We start from the raw sequence: 16,031 nt of genomic DNA on the forward strand, positions 1-16,031 counted from the left end.
TTTCTTATTGTTGAGGGATTTAATTTTGTGAGTTCTAAGTACTTTTAGATATGAGACCCTTGTCTGTTGTTTGGCTAGTGAAGATCTTCTCCCAATCCGTGGGTTTTCTATTGATTTTGCTAGTTATGTCCTTTGCCATTGTGTTTCTGGGTCTCTATTAAGAAAATTTCAGGGCTGAGAAGGTGGCTCAGTGGTATAATGCTTGCCTTGCATGAATGAGGCCCTGGGTTCAATTTAAGCAGAAAAAAGCCAGAAGTGGCACAGTGGCTCAAGTGGTAGAGTACTAGCCTTGAGCTGAAGAGCTGAGGGACAGTGCCCAGGCCCAGAGTTCAGGCTCCACAACTGGCAAAAAAAAAAAAATTAAAAAAAAAGAAAATTTCAGCTTGTGCTAAGGAGCCCTAGAGTTTCTCCTATTCCTTCCTGTAATGTTTTCAGGGTGTCTGTTTTTATTTTGAGGCCTTTGATACATTTGGAGTTGATTCTGGTGCAGGCTGATAAATACGGATCTAGCTTCAGTTTTCTACAGGTATTGTGCCAGCACCAATTGTGCCACCAATTGTGCCAGCACCATTTACTGAAAGGGCTGTCTTTCTTCCATTCTATTTTTTAAGCTCCCTTGTCAAAGATTGGGTGACTATAGGTCTGTGGGTTCATTTCTGGGTCTTCAGTCCTATTCCATTGTTCCTCAGGTCTGTTCTTGTGCTAGTACCAAGCTGTTTTTATTACTATGGCTTTGTAATAGAGTTTGAAATTTGGAATTGATATCCCTCCAGTGCAGTTCTTTCTGCTAAGAATTGTGTTTGTTATTCGGGGTCTTTTATTGTTCCATCGAGACAAGGATGTACACTCTCTCTACTTCTCTTCAGCTTAGTATTAGAATGGCTAGCTACAGCAATAAGACAAGATGCAAACATAAAGGGGATCCAAATTGGGAAAGATGAAGTAAAACTCTCCCTCTTTGCAGATGACATGAACTTGTATTTAAAGAACCTCCTGGAGTCCACTCCCAAGTTACTTGAGCTGATCAGAAACTTTGACAAAGTAGTAGGGTATAAAATTAACCCTGAGAAATCAATGGTTTTCCTGTGTGCCAATAACAAGAAGAGTGTGGCTAAAATTAGGAAAGCAACCCCTTTTGTAATAGCTCCACAAAAAATAAAATACCTAGGAGTTAACTGAAGTGGTGAAGGACCTCTATGATGAAAAGTTAAAAACCTGAAAAAGGAAATTAAAGCAGAACTAAGGAAGTGGAAAAACCTCCCATGCTCCTGGATTGGGAGGATTAACATTGTGATAATGGCAATACTGCCAAAGGCTATATATGAATTCAGTGCAATACCTATCAATATCCCACCTCATTCTTCAATAAAATAGAAGAAGAAATCTGGCTTTTTTTGGGGGAGTAATTTATTGGAGATAAGAGTCTCACAGACTTTCTTGCCCAGCCTAGCTTTGAACTGCAATCCTCAAATCTCAGCCTCTGTAGTAGCTAAGATTACAGGCATGAGCAACTGGCACCTGGCTTGTCAGCATGTTTTTACACAGTTTTCATGCTAACAGGGAGATATCCTGGTTTGGATTCATTAGTGGGCTGTAGTCTGGACACAGCTAGAATTGACCAACTTCATTTTCATTGACTTTGCTGTAGAAGCAGCTGTGGTTAATGATGGCAAACCACATGCCTTAGCTCTAGCCTGAAGAATTTTCAGTGGGACACTTCCTGCTGCTTCCATGTGGGGGTTCACTCTTTGTTTATTAGGAAGATTGTATTGAGGGACACATGCATGAAGACCTGGGTTCAATTCCTCAGTACCATAAACACAGAAAAAGCCAGAAGTGACGCTGTGGCTCAAGTGATAGAGTGCTAGCCTTGAACAAAAAGCTCAGGGACAGTGCCCAGACTCTGAGTTCAAGTGCCAGGATTGGAAAAAAATAAAATAAAAATTCTAGCATCCATTAAAGAGGAAAAAGACTGATTTAATGCACTGAAATGTGTTTTAAAAATTATAATCCCCCAATTTATGACAAAGGGAATTTAGTTCCAAAGTCATTAACCTCAGGAGAGGTCTTGCTTGAGTCAGAACAGTTGAACTGGCCAAGTTATTCTGACATCACAATAACATAGTGTGGTAGGAAAGGCATACTCCTGGGACTTAAAAATTTTTTTTTGACAGGCAGGCCAGCAGCTGGCTAAACAGCCTCAAGACTGATAATAGGGAAGTTGGGGGTTCTGAGTTCTACTGGACTGACTAAATGTCTTAGTAATTGGGAGCCTGGCATGTATTGTATACTGTTAGTACAGAAATGAGATGCCACTGGAATAGGAATGAGAAAGCTGCACAATGCTCCAAAATATTCACATTCACTAGCATCAGCTCCCAACTCTGCCTTGTTAGGGAAGGGAAGACTATGGTGACCTTTGGGGCAGTGATGAATAAGAGCAGGTGTCTAGGAGGGAACTCCAATTCCATTGCCTATGAGTCAGATAGCCTCACTGAGGTCTGGGGCCCTCTTCTGTAAAGCGGGCCCAGCATACCTGAACCTATCTTATAGATTGTTGCTTGGGTAAATTTCAGTAGCATAGGCCAAGTCTCTGGTGTACATCACCAACATAACACCAGCGAGCCAGGATGATTGTTTCCTTTTATTATTATCATTACCTAATCTTCTTAGAGATTCAATTTTCTGGTGTGTGCCAACATGTACGAAGCACACAAGGATGCATGGGGACCAGCTAATTCACAGAACCCAGGATACTCATAGGGCATCCTCTTGTGACTCAAAGGAGGAATGTTGAAAGAAATTTGCTCTCAATTTCTGGGAATGACAAGTCATACATAATTAGTTTTATGCAGGAAATGACTTAAAGATTCTCACATGTTTGAGGGAATGTGTGCATCTATAGATTTTGCAAATATAATCATTAACTGTCTGGAGGTTAGTTGGATTATGCTACGTACTCAAGATTTTCCAGAGTCCCAATGGCAGCTCTGGGCAGGATGCAGGCATCAGCATTTAAGCTAGTTCCCTGGGTGATTCTAGTACCAACTTTAGGGAATCCTCAAGACTGCCTAAAAAATGTAATGGAGACTCATCTAAATATAAGATTTTTTTTTAAAGCCAATGGCTCCTGCCTGTAATCCTAGCTACTGGGGAGGCTAAATTTTGAGGACTGGGTCTGAAGCTAGCCTTGACAGACAAATCCATGAATCTCTTATTTCCAATTAACCAACAAAAAGCTGGGAGTGGAGGATTTGGCTCAAGTGTTAGAGTACCAGTCTTGAGTATAAAAATTAAGCAAGAGCGTGAGGCCCTGAGTTCAAGCCCTAGGATTAACGCACACACATACACGAAAAGAAAAAGGATGAAAAAAAAAACAACAACTGTGACTCAGACTTGGTATCTGATGTTTTCCCTCCTTGATTGGCACTACACCACCTGAGCCATCCCCAAACCCTGAAAAAGGAATTAAAAATTATTTTACTTTTGTTGCTCCCCCCATAAGTACCAGACTAACAGGATTGCAATGGCCAATGGTCATTGCTGGAAGAGCTCAGGCAAATTCTGGTGTAGAGTAAGGATGGGTACACTTAAAAGATTCAACATAAAAATCTAGAACTATTTGGATATTGGCCTGTCTGAAACCCATCCAAAAGGACTATTTCCTTTGCATTGTTAAACACAGAGTCTCTGTTTCCTAGTCTGACATTTCAGGAGGACTGTATTTTCTTCTTCAGGATTAGAGGAAGAAATATTTTGCAATGCCATCATAAATAATTCAGAATCCAAGAGAGCTTAATGCAAACCATGAGAATGTACACGAAGAATGCATCTAGGTCAGTGTTAAAATTTTATTGCTTAGAACTAAATGGAAGGCCCGCTGGTCTGCAGGGGAGTTGTGTTATTTTTTTTTTATGACAGGTTTTCTAAGGCTTTAAGCTCCCCCAAAGTCTGGCTTCTTCCTTTAACTTCCACTTGAGGTCATTATTCTGCTCCATGAGGACTGAGCTGCAGTACAGTTCTCTCTCCCCTCCTGACTAATCTGTCCTAAATGTTGTCTTGAAAGGGTCTTAAGATTCAATTATTAATCAGAACCCATTTAACAGGCAGTTGATGCCAGGAATGAACTTTTTTTTTTTTCAATTTGCAAAGCTGGGATAAGCTGATCAAGGAGAATGGTACAATTTCACAGGAAGTACATTAAGCTGCCCACGCTTGCCTAAAGAGCTTACCCAAGCTCAAGAGAGTTCAAGGGAAGGTGTTTGGGTGGATCCATTATTAGTCAATGGAGGGTGATTAAAGGGAATTTATAACCCATAGCAAGCTTCACTTTAAATAAAGTTTTCTTGACCTGGAAGGAAGGGACAAATTGCTTTACTTACTCTCTTTTAAAAAAATGGAGCTTCACATTTTTACTTAGATGAATAGTGCTACAGAAATGATAGCTGAATTTAACACTGTTTTATTCAGAATTTGTTTCCCTTCTCCTTCCCTCCTGATTTCCCTCCCTCCCTCCTTCCTTTCTTCCTTCTTTCCTTTTTTCCTCCTTCCCTCCCCTCCTTCTCATGCCCCTTCTCTTTTCTCCCTTCTTTTAGAGTGAAGAAGCTCTGGATTTTAATTATATTTTACAGTAACTAAAGCAGCATCCCTGCCTGGCAAGATGCATGGGGCCTCAGCAGTTACTACTGGAGACTCTGAGCTTCCGTGTGTGTGTGTGTGTGTGTGTGTGTGTGTGTGTGTGTATAGCAGTGTTAGGTGGTGGGGTAAAATGGGAAAGAAGACCAATGACATATCTCTTCTGGCTGTCAGTAGACCTAGAGCTGAAACAAGGAAAGTTGGAAGTTGACCTTTCCCAAGAATCTTCACACATGTGAACTAATTGATGCAAAGGCTGTAAAAGCCACGTGAACTCATGACCTCAATGTTTTTGTAGTACTGGGTTTTGGACTGAGAACTTGCTAGGTAGGCACTCTTTTCCACTTGAGCCATACCTCAGCCCCTTTTTGATTTAGTTCTTTTTCAGATAGGGTCTTGAGGTTTTGTTTGTGACCAGCCTCTCACCATGATCCTTTTCCCTGTAGACTCCACTGGAGCTGAGATTACAGTGTGGGTAACACATCCTATTTGTTATTTGAAATAGGGGCTCATTAACTTTTTTTCCCCTGAGATTGACTTTGAACTAAGATCCTCCCAGCTTTTGCCTTCCAAGTAGCTGGGATTACAGTTGTGAGCTGCTACACCCTGACTAACCTCAGATCTTTTTTAAAGATGTATTTTTATGGTAAAGACTGTACAGAGGGGTTACAATTACATGAGTAAGGTAATGAGGACATTTCCTATTGAGTATTGTTACCCCTCCTTTGTTTTTCGCCTACATCCCTTTCCCTCCACACCTCCTCAATTCCTCCCTCTCCACCACAAAGTTGTAAAGTTTGGTTTCAACATAGTGTCTTGTATGTCTCATTGTTACAATGGGTCAACCTATATCCTTATTTCAGCATTTTGTTATTTTCCTTCCCCTCCCCAAATTAGAAAAAAATGTATATGCAAGATGCAGGGCACTGGAATCTAATACAGTAAAAATATGGGTTATATCATGGGGGAAGAACATACAAAAGAAACAAAAAAATCACATAATACATTATAAGTACATTAAAAACAACAGCAAGAAAGAGAAAACCTCTTGTGTCCCTATCTTGGGATTTATTTTGCTTAGCATCACCTTATATCTAACCTCAAATCTTGAAAGTCATTTTCTCCTAGTTGTATGACTATCAACTCTCCTCTTGAGTCATACTGGGAAAGCACGACTAAGCATCTGAGAAGGAAGAAGAAAGGGCAATGTGCTGCTTAACAGACTCACAGCCCAAAGATAGCTCGCTGTTTCTGATAAGCCTGGCCCACCAGCCCAGAGAGCCAGGCTCACAAGGACAAATCACTACACTCAGAAAACTCCCAGCCACAGGCCCTCCAGTTCTTTGTGTCAGGAATACACATCTTCTTCACTTCTGGAGTACGAGGTAGACTTGACTGTGGTGGTGTGATTTTCCTTACAGAGACAGCAAAAACTAATTTGTACAAAAGATCCCATGTACAGTTTTGGAGGACCTGGGATACTGAGATCTCCTCATGCCTGGTGAGACACAGGAAGAATATTTGTGTCCACCTCAAGAGAAAATAGCAGTAGGGCGGTGAGGTGGTAGGGACCAGGATTTGTCAGTATGGAGGCCCACTTAGCTAGAACAACTGGAAGCATGAAAGAAGGCAGCGTCCGCCTCACCATGGATAAACCATCTTTGAAATGGCCGCGGGCATAGTTGCATGGCGATAGGCCACTAAGCCTCTGCCTGGTATTTCCAGTGCTTCCCTGCTTCCAACTGGGAACAATTTCAGGCTGAGGCTTCCAAAGATCATGGAGACACAGTTCCCACAAGACTTCCCTTCTTCTTTCCCCAGACACATGCAGTTCCAAATTTGGTCACTAGAGGTCTCAGCAGGACAACAATTCTCTTAAGCCTGAAGGAAACAGGATGGGCCTGGAAGAAGCTTGGAAGCTCATCCTCATTCCACCCTCAAGTTGATTTGCTCAGGCGGCTCGCTGGCTATGAGGGTGGGGAGGGCGAGGCGGGGGAGGGAAGAAGCAGGGGAGAAGCTTAGATCCCCAGCTAGACTGCTCAGCACCTTCAGTGGGAGGACTGACTGGTCTTGCCTGATTGCCCAGGAGTGCCATTCTCCTCCTCAAATAGAGCTCCAGTTGGACTGGAAACATCAGAGCAATACTAATTGCTAAGAAGGGTCGTGGACCCTTTGCAGTAGGATGAGTTGAACTTTCCTACTGTGTGTGTGTGTATACTGAGGTTTGAACTCAAGGCCTGGGTTCTGTCCCTTAGGTTTTGTTGCTCAAGGCTGATTCTACCACTTAAGCCACAACTCCACTTCCAGCTTTCTGGTGGTTAATTGGAGATAAGAGTTTTTCCTACATTGGCTGGCTTCAAATTGCAACCCTCAGATTTCAGCCTCCTGAATCCCTAGGAGTACAGGTGTGGCCTTTCCTACTCTTTTGGGATGTAGGCAAATGTAGCTATTTCTTACCAGATATGCTGTCTCTAAGGCCCTTCTTGGTCAAAATTCTTGAGCTAAAATTCTAGCCAGGTGATACTTTTTGAGGCCAGTTTTTTTTTTTTTTTTTGGGTCCGGTCGTGGGGCCTGAACTCTGGGCCTGGGCACTGTCCCTCAGCTCTTCAGCTCAAGGCTAGCGCTCTACCACTTGAGCCACAGCGCCACTTCCGGCTTTTTTCTTTTTGCTTATGTGGTGCTGAGGAATCGAACCCAGGGCCTCATGCATTGCAAGGCAAGCGCTCTACCACTGAGCCACCTTCCCAGCCCTTGAGGCCAGTTTTTGCAGTGTTAAATTTTGTCTAGTAGCATTAGAACCTGAGAGTACACATGAAACTATCCACTCCTGGGCCATTCTTCATCTCGACACATTCTGTTCTGCTCCAACTTCAAACCAGAGTCAGATCCAGAAAATAGTGTTTCAGCATTTCTGAAATACTTTGGAACATGCTGCATGTTGACTTGAATTTGATGTATGGGAAAACTCTAATGGACTAAAAAACATCCCCCCACAAACCCAAGGATGATTCTTTGTCCTCTGAAAAAAAATTCATCCCCAAAATATTATGCATTTGCCATTGAGAAAAGGAAGTTTTGCTGAACGGACAGTGCACATTTGGTAATTATCTGTGTTTCCATAACTCTGCATAAACAAAGGATGTATCTTCAAACTGTGCTCAACAGGAACAAGTGTGAGTTTCTATTCCTGCCTAAATAGCTTCCAGATTATTTTCTTAACTGTTTCAGAGACTTCCTTGGCCTTATTTACTTGGTTATCAACAACACTGATAGAGCTGAGCCTCTAATTCCAGCTCCAATTGCTGGAATATGGGGCGGGAGAGAAGTAGTTACTAGCCAGATGAACCAAACTGAAGAAAGCAGTGTAATTGGAGGTTCAGAGCTGCCATGTGCCAGGTCTACTTGAGTTCTGGTGGGTCTATGCAGGGGAAGACTATTTACTTCTCATCCATACCTCATTCTGCTTTGCCCTTCATATTTAGTTAGAAAGAGACTCACAGGGCTATCTCCATTTATACAGCCTGACCAGAACACTTCCCAGAGCCTTACAGTGGAAAATTACATATGGCTGGGAGAAAGCTACATTAAAAATAACCCAAGGTTAACGAGCAAACTTAACAGCATGTTCTGCTTGAAATCAGCAGTTTGGGAATTCATCTTACAATTGAGGAACTGATTGTCCAGAGAAACATGCTAACTTTCTCTGGTCCGCCCAGTTCTTCCATAGAAGAGCCAGGAATGGGGTCTGGGGTCATTTCTTGAGATGTACATGCCTTGATTCCCTTTTAATTTCTAGAAGGCATTCCTGGTGTGTGTAGGGTTGTATATCAGAGAGAAAAGGGCTGGGACACTACATTGTGAGATGCTTCGATACAGGAAGATTTTAATTCAGGCTCTGTCCAGTCTGGGCCAACTTATTCTATCTCTAATTACTTTTTGGCTTCAGAATTGGGCAGATCTCAGTCCCATTGTGCGAGGTCCTCTCATTTTAAATCATCTATGGCAAGGAACTTGGGAAATCCCCTCCCAACTCCCTTTATTCAACACACACTCAAACCTTCAGAGGAACTGAGGACACAATGTATTTCCAGGCCCTCAAATCACAGCCTGGTGTCAGGAGGCTGGGCAGTAAGACAGGATTATATTTCAAATGTTCCAGATATACTGTTTAGGTACAAATAATTTTCTTCATAATTTACCATAGAGTCACTCAAAGTGAAAATATGGTTTGTGTCAAATCAAGTCCTAATGCTACAGGGAAATTGTGGGGTGTGTGTGTAATGAAGGATCAGTATAGCCTATACCTGGTGTGAAGTTAATTATCCTTTCTCTTTCAGTATTATCTATCTATCTATCTATCTATCTATCTATCTATCTATCTATCTATCTATCTATCTATCTATCTATCTATCTATCTATCTATCTATCTATCTATCTATCTATCTATCTATCTATCTATCTATCTATCTATCTATCTATCTATCTATCTATCTATCTATCTATCTATCTATCTATCTATCTATCTAGTCTATCTATCTCAGACATACACACAGAAAGGAAAAGCTCAGGTTCTAGCCCTGCTATGTGCACAGTGTTTATATTCACAAAGCCACTCCTTTGGAGGATGGCGGGGTAACAATCCATTTCAGACCACGGCCTTGGAGCGGGCTGCACAGCCTGGGGACCGCTCTGCACGGAGAAGCCCGCAGGTCACAGGGAGAAGAGCATGGAACCCTAAGAGCTGACCATCTGAGGGCTCATTGTCAGAGAACAATAACCCAGGACTCCCTTGCTCTCCCGGAGAACCGCCATCCTGGCAGCTGCTCTGGCTTGGTCCCCTTGGGCTGAGGGATTGTGTGCGCAGGGGAGAAGCACAAATAAAAAAATCAGGAACAAAGACACAGCTTCCAAGTGACTGGTTCATGCGGGCCCAAGCGCCAAGCGCCCAAAGCTGAAAGCAGGAGCAGAGAAGAGTGGAGAAAAACAACAACAACAACAAAAAAAACCCAACAACCCAACAACCCCCAAACATGCGGGATCAGAAGGCGGAAGCGCACACAACACAGCTGAACCCACAATGAGCCATGCTCACACTTACATGGTGTGGTCTCACACTACCTTAGTTTGCTTTAAGCATTTCCATCATCTGAGAGTGTAGGAGGGAAAAACAGAATGGTTAAAGGTAAACCGTAAGTCCCAGCACATGCTTTGTTATTCATACAGACAAAAACCAAAATGAAACAAAACAAAAAAGCAAACCATGCCATCCGTGGCCGTCTCCTTCACAGAGCACAGAGGGATGGGCTATCTAGGCCTCAGAGCGCTGGAGGGCCCCGTTCACAACGCCAATCTGGCTTCATACCTTGGTTGAACCCCTTGTGAGGGGGGAGCACCCCTTCTGTGCCTCCATTTTCTAATCTGTACAATGGGTCTGACAGTGGCACTTACCTCACAGGTTTGTGGTGATGACATTATGAACTAATAATACACGTGAATTACTTGGAATCGTTCTGCTCAATGCATATCACCATCTCAGCGGTCACTATGGTTATCCCATTGCTATTTTTGTTAATTCTCTCTCTGACTTCCTCAGACACTGTCAGTGGGATCAGAATGATAAAAATAACCTAGAAAGCCAAGAACTCAAAGAGAAACTAGTCAATAAGAAAACCAATTCAGGGGGCTGGGAAGGTGGCTCAGTGGTAGAGTGCTTGCCTTGCATGCATGAGGCCCTGGGTTCGATTCCTCAGCACCACATAAGCAAAAAGAAAAAAGCTGGAAGTGGTGCTGTGGCTCAAGTGGTAGAGTGCTAGCCTTGAGCTGAAGAGCTGAGGGACAGCGCCCAGGTCCAGAGTTCAGGCCCCACGACTGGACCCAGAAAAACAACAACAACAACAAACCAATTCAGGAAAGAGACCGAGTTAGATATGTTTGGGCTGAGCAATAGTTGCATGAGTCGCTTGAATTCTTTGAGAGGATCATTTCAAACTCTGGACATTCCAAAGCAATTCAGAGTAGCTTCTGAAGAATGACAAGTAACCCATGGTACGCATGCAGATCAATTAGCACCCTAAAGCCTGGTTTGCACGGAGCAATTCAAGGCTCTGCCAGCATCGTTAGGTGTTGCTGTCTTCTACTTTGCCAATTGTTCCCACCCAGTGCCTCCCAGAGAACTGCAAAGTGCCAGTGGGGGAGGGGCAGAAGGAGGGAGAGGTGAGTACCACTGGTTTGTCTACTCATCCAGGAGGACAGTCTGCTTTCCTCTATTCTTTTCTAGAACCATCTAATCAGCTTTAACCTCACCTGTCTGGATATTGCAGTCCAATCAGAAAGAATGGGGAAAATTGGTGGGAATGACTTCTTAGCTTAAGGGAAACTTGCGTGTGAGATGCCCCATAGGTGACTTAGGTGTGAATGTCCCTTTGCTGACCACCCATTACATCCCCGAATCAGTGCCTTTCCCTTTAAACAAATGTTACTCTCTCACCCCCCAGTGCTGGGCCACCCTTGGGTGGGTCTCTAGGAACAGGTTTTATTTCAAACATGCAGGGGTCTCTAAGTGACAAGCTATTTCTCTTTGATCCAAGGATACTCAATTCCTTCCTTTTCAATGCATCTTAGCTGATTTTACAGTCTGCCATTTCTGTTTCCTATATAGCTTTCTTCTTGTTTTTTTCCTTTTGACTATTACCTAGTTCATTTATTGATTTGTTTGTTTATTTATTTGGTTGGTACTAGAGTCTGAACTCTGGGCTTTGTGCTTGCTTAGCTTGCTTGATTGTCTGGTGCCTCTACCATTGGAACCACACCTTCAGCTTGCCTTTTTGCTGAGTATTTGGGAGTTTCAAAGACTTTACTGCCCAGGCTGGCTTCAGACTGATCCTCTGGCTTTCAACCTCTTGAGTAGCTAGGATTACAGGCAAGAGCCACCAGCAGCCTGCTACCTAGTTTACTTTTTATGCATCACTGGCCTGAGGAAGTTTTCAGGAGAGAAGGTCTAGGTCTCTTCTTTAACTTTCCTCATGTTTCTTGTCAGTTGCTCAAAGGCATTGAACAATTGTGTTGACTCTTTTTGGGACATGAGAATCTGAGGAAGCGGCTTGGTGCACTCACCTGTAGTCTCAGCACTTGGGAGGCAGGAGCAGGAGAATGGAGAGTCTGAGGCCAGCTTGGGCTACCTAGTGAGACCTTGTCTCTGAAAACCATGAACAAAAACGTTGAGTGCCAAAACCAATATTTTAGATGAAAAGCAAAGGACCGCATGGGAAATTTCTGTCTGGTAGACAGTGGGAGGTAAGAGAAGACAAGAATAGAGAAGAGGAGAATAGAAGTGGGTTAGCAGCGTGGGCAACTCCCACTGGCCAGGGAAGGTGAGGTACAGGCTGCTCTCCAGGGAGAGTGCACAGCTCCCTTAGACTCTGGGTATGTGTGAGTGTGTGTGCATGTCTGTGGTCACACTGTTCTGCTCAGGACATTTTCTTGCATGTAAACATACTCTCATCCTCTGAGTTGAATTCTCCAAGCTTAGTAGCTGCCAGTTGGACTAAAGGCTCCTTAAATCTGGGCGTGGGCTTTTCTTGATCATGCAGCATGCCCCACACTGCAGGAGAGGCGTGGGGCTGCCAGTGAGCACAGCTTCATTTGTCTGGCAGGGAAGCTGGCTTTTAACAGACACAGTTTTCCATCTTTTCAATCATAGGTACTATTTCAAGAACATGGATTACATTTCTCCGGCTCCAGAACACAGAGAGACACCTTGACCTGCTCAACACCCTTTAGAAGAGATGCTATTTATGTCATTAGCACATTGCTTAGGTAAAAGTGCAAATGGAGACAGAGGCAGAGGAGACTTAGAAAAGCAAAGGGATTTTTTTTTTCAACCAGAAAAAGTAGATCTAATGAATTGATGTTTGCAGAAATGGTGACATTTAAACAGAATTATTAAGTAATTAACCAAATTATAGCTAGGATGGGAAATACAAGATGATTTCAAAGGGAATCATTTCAAATAAGCCATTATCTAGCTTTGCAGTTATTATCTTGCATTATCATCTTGCATTTGGTTCCACATCAAGCGAAGAAGAGGTCATTCTTTTAACAGAAGAGATGGAGGCAAAGATGCAAGCAGTGCCCGATCTCCAGGGTGGGGCAGGGCCCATCAGTGAGCTCCTAGCCTGCAGGAAAAGGTCGGGAGGGCAGTGGCATCATTATCTTGCACAGGAGGAATTTTAGTAAAGAGTGCAGTGTCAGTAACTTCTGGGGCCCAATATCTTCCCAAGGCAGATCACAGCTACTCCCCAGGTTTAGGTGAAATTATAGCGGGAAGCCTATGGAGGAAAAAGGAGTAAAAGCACGGGCTCCACCATTCAGGGAGTGACCTTGAGTAACCTTGATTCACCTTGAGAATAATGTAGTGTCCTGTGCCCAACTCATCATGATTGTGTGTGATCAGTGTGGATTGTTGGTTAGTTAAGGAACCTGTCAAAGTATACTTTGGGAGATGTGGCAAGTATTCCTGGTAGGACAAGGGCAGAAAGTTTAGGGAGACAGGAGAGAAGGGCAGGATGAATTCGGGGAGTTCAGGACAGGGAATCCCTCCCTCTGGATATGTAGCATGATGGACAAAGCCTCACCTGCGTGCTTTTTATCTCTCCTCTTGCTTTCCTTGGTGTGAGGGATGGAGAAAAGACTTCGCTAGAGATCTAGTGATCTTAGGGATGGGGACAGAGGATCTCATCAGCAGAATGTTATTCTTTTTTTAATTTTTTGTGAACATACTGTACAGAATGTTATTCTTTTAAGGGATAGTAAAATGCCCTGTGTATATCCTTTTTGAAATAGTTGAGAGGGGAATGAAGCTTGAACCAGTTCTAAGAGTCATTTTAGACATCCCCCTACTTTTATAACTAGCAAAATAGTTGTGAGAGTGAGAGTCACAGATGAGGCAAAGAAGAGATAAAAGTGAAAGATCTGTACACAAAAGATGGGTGGGAAAGGAGAGAAGTAAAGAAGAGAGCTTACGGTCAGCACTACACAGACACCCCACCACCACACACAGCATGTCATCCACAGACACGCCATTACCACACACAGCATGTCATCCACAGATACCCCACCACCACACACAGCATGTCATCCACAGATACCCCACCACCACACACAGCATGTCATCCACAGATACCCCATTACCCCACACAGCATGTCATCCACAGATACCCCACCACCACACACAGCATGTCATCCACAGATACCCCATTACCCCACACAGCATGTCATCCACAGATACCCCATTACCACAGACAGCATGTCATCCACAGATACCCCACCACCACACACAGCATGTCATCCACAGACACCCCACCACCACACACAGCATGTCATCCACAGACACCCCACCACCACACACAGCATGTCATCCACAGATACCCCACCACCACACACAGCATGTCATCCACAGATACCCCACTACCACACACAGCATGTCATCCACAGATACCCCACTACCACACACAGCATGTCATCCACAGATACCCCATTACCACAGACAGCATGTCATCCACAGATACCCCATTACCCCACACAGCATGTCATCCATAGACACCCCATTACCACAGACAGCATGTCATCCACAGATACCCCATTACCCCACACAGCATGTCATCCACAGATACCCCATTACCACACACAGCATGTCATCCACAGACACCCCACCACCACACACAGCATGTAATCCAGACACCCCATTACCACCCACAGCATGTCATCCACAGATACCCCATTACCCCACACAGCATGTCATCCACAGACACCCCATTACCCCACACAGCATGTCATCCACAGACACCCCACCACCACACACAGCATGTCATCCACAAACACCCCATTACCACACACAGCATGTAATCCACAGACACCCCACCACCACACAGCATTTCATCCACAGACACCCCACCACCACACACAGCATTTCATCCACAGACACCCCACTACCACACACAGCATGTAATCCACAGACACCCCATTACCCCACACAGCATGTCATCCACAGATACCCCACTACCACATACAGCATGTCATCCACAGATACCCCATTACCCCACACAGCATGTAATCCATATTAGACTTCAAAACCATTCTTTGGTCTCATTCCATTTTTACAATTTCTTTTAAAATTCTCAGCTGCAAGTTTACAAGAAGAGCCACCAACAAGGAGGCAATATCTTTTTTTTTTTGGGTCCGGTCATAGGGCCTGAACTCGGCCTGGGCGCTGTCCCTCAGCTCTTCACCTCAAGGCTAGTGCTCTACCACTTGAGCCACAGCGCCACTTGCAGCTTTTTTTTCTGCTTATGTGGTGCTGAGGAATCGAACCCAGGGCCTCATGCATGCAAGGCAAGCACTCTACCACTGAGCCACCTTCCCAGCTCTGAAGATAGTCTTTATACAGAATGTGAACAGTGGGCTACTGAGGCATATTCTGCCTTAGCTATCCAGTCAGGTCTCAGGCTGAAACTCTTCTTGACCCCTCTGAGCCCAGAGTGTGGTCCTTCAGACTAGAGCGTTCATATCCCAATTAAGGCTGAGACAATGACATGGTTTTGGTCCATCTTCCTGTAAGGTGGGAGGAGGGAGGCCCTTTCTTATTACCTGCATCTCCTCTTTGCTGTGAGCCCTGCATCCTCCCCTCTTCCCCTCCGTCCGCCATTACCGCACATGCTGGAGAGCATTGTTCAGAAGATTCACTAAATATTGAAATTGCTCTTGCTATCCTGGATCAATGAACAAACTGAGCTTTCATTCATTCAATAACATGATTTATACTACTCAAAAAAATGTAAGGAAAAGACAGTTGTTATGTTTCCATTGGTTTACTCAAAATCCAGGGAAACAGCTGTCTCATTCGTTTGAAACTTTAGAAAAACTTCCAAAATGTCCCTCTGAGTATTTCTTTTATATGTGGGTGATTTGCAGGAAGCCCTGGGAGTTTGGGTTCTATAGTTTAATTTCCCACTTCGTAGGAGGTGGTGGATAATAGGTCGGATGCTGAGTGTTGACTGATTTTTCCTTCACAGGCATGGCCTCCCGGGCCTTTGGTGCTCAGTGGTGGAGAGTAGCAATGAAAAGAACAGACATGAAATAAAGTCCTAGTGCAAATGATTTTCAGTTGAGGCCCTTCAGGGGAAAAAATACAAGTTGGCATTGTGATTCATTGTTAGAACCCAAAAGATCCAGGATCAGACATGACTTCATCCATCAATTATCCAGTCAACTTGCTTCATTGTATCGGTTAGAAAACAAAAACTGTGATAGGACAAGTAACCCTAGATGCTTCTCATTTTCAGTAGAAGAATAACATTTTAAAGGCAATGAATCTGGATGTGGTGGTTTACATGTATAAT

General features: G+C 43.8%; 1 protein-coding gene across 2 annotated transcripts in view; it reads right to left on the bottom strand.

Annotated features, from left to right (window-relative positions):
* Positions 1–16,031, bottom strand: part of Lhfpl3 (lipoma HMGIC fusion partner-like 3) — a 481,936-nt gene that overhangs the window by 35,675 nt on the left and 430,230 nt on the right. Inside the window, exon 4 of one of the 2 annotated variants that reach the window (XM_013034729.1) lies at positions 9,734–9,781. The exons of the other annotated variant lie outside the window; for it this stretch is intronic. Coding sequence (XP_012890183.1) covers positions 9,765–9,781 — 17 coding nt within the window. The 3' untranslated portion in view covers positions 9,734–9,764. The remainder of the gene's footprint in view (positions 1–9,733; positions 9,782–16,031) is intronic. 2 annotated transcript variants of the gene reach the window in all.

This window comes from Dipodomys ordii, unplaced genomic scaffold, assembly GCF_000151885.1.
Source record: "Dipodomys ordii isolate 6190 unplaced genomic scaffold, Dord_2.0 Scaffold195, whole genome shotgun sequence".
Lineage (NCBI taxonomy): Eukaryota > Metazoa > Chordata > Mammalia > Rodentia > Heteromyidae > Dipodomys > Dipodomys ordii.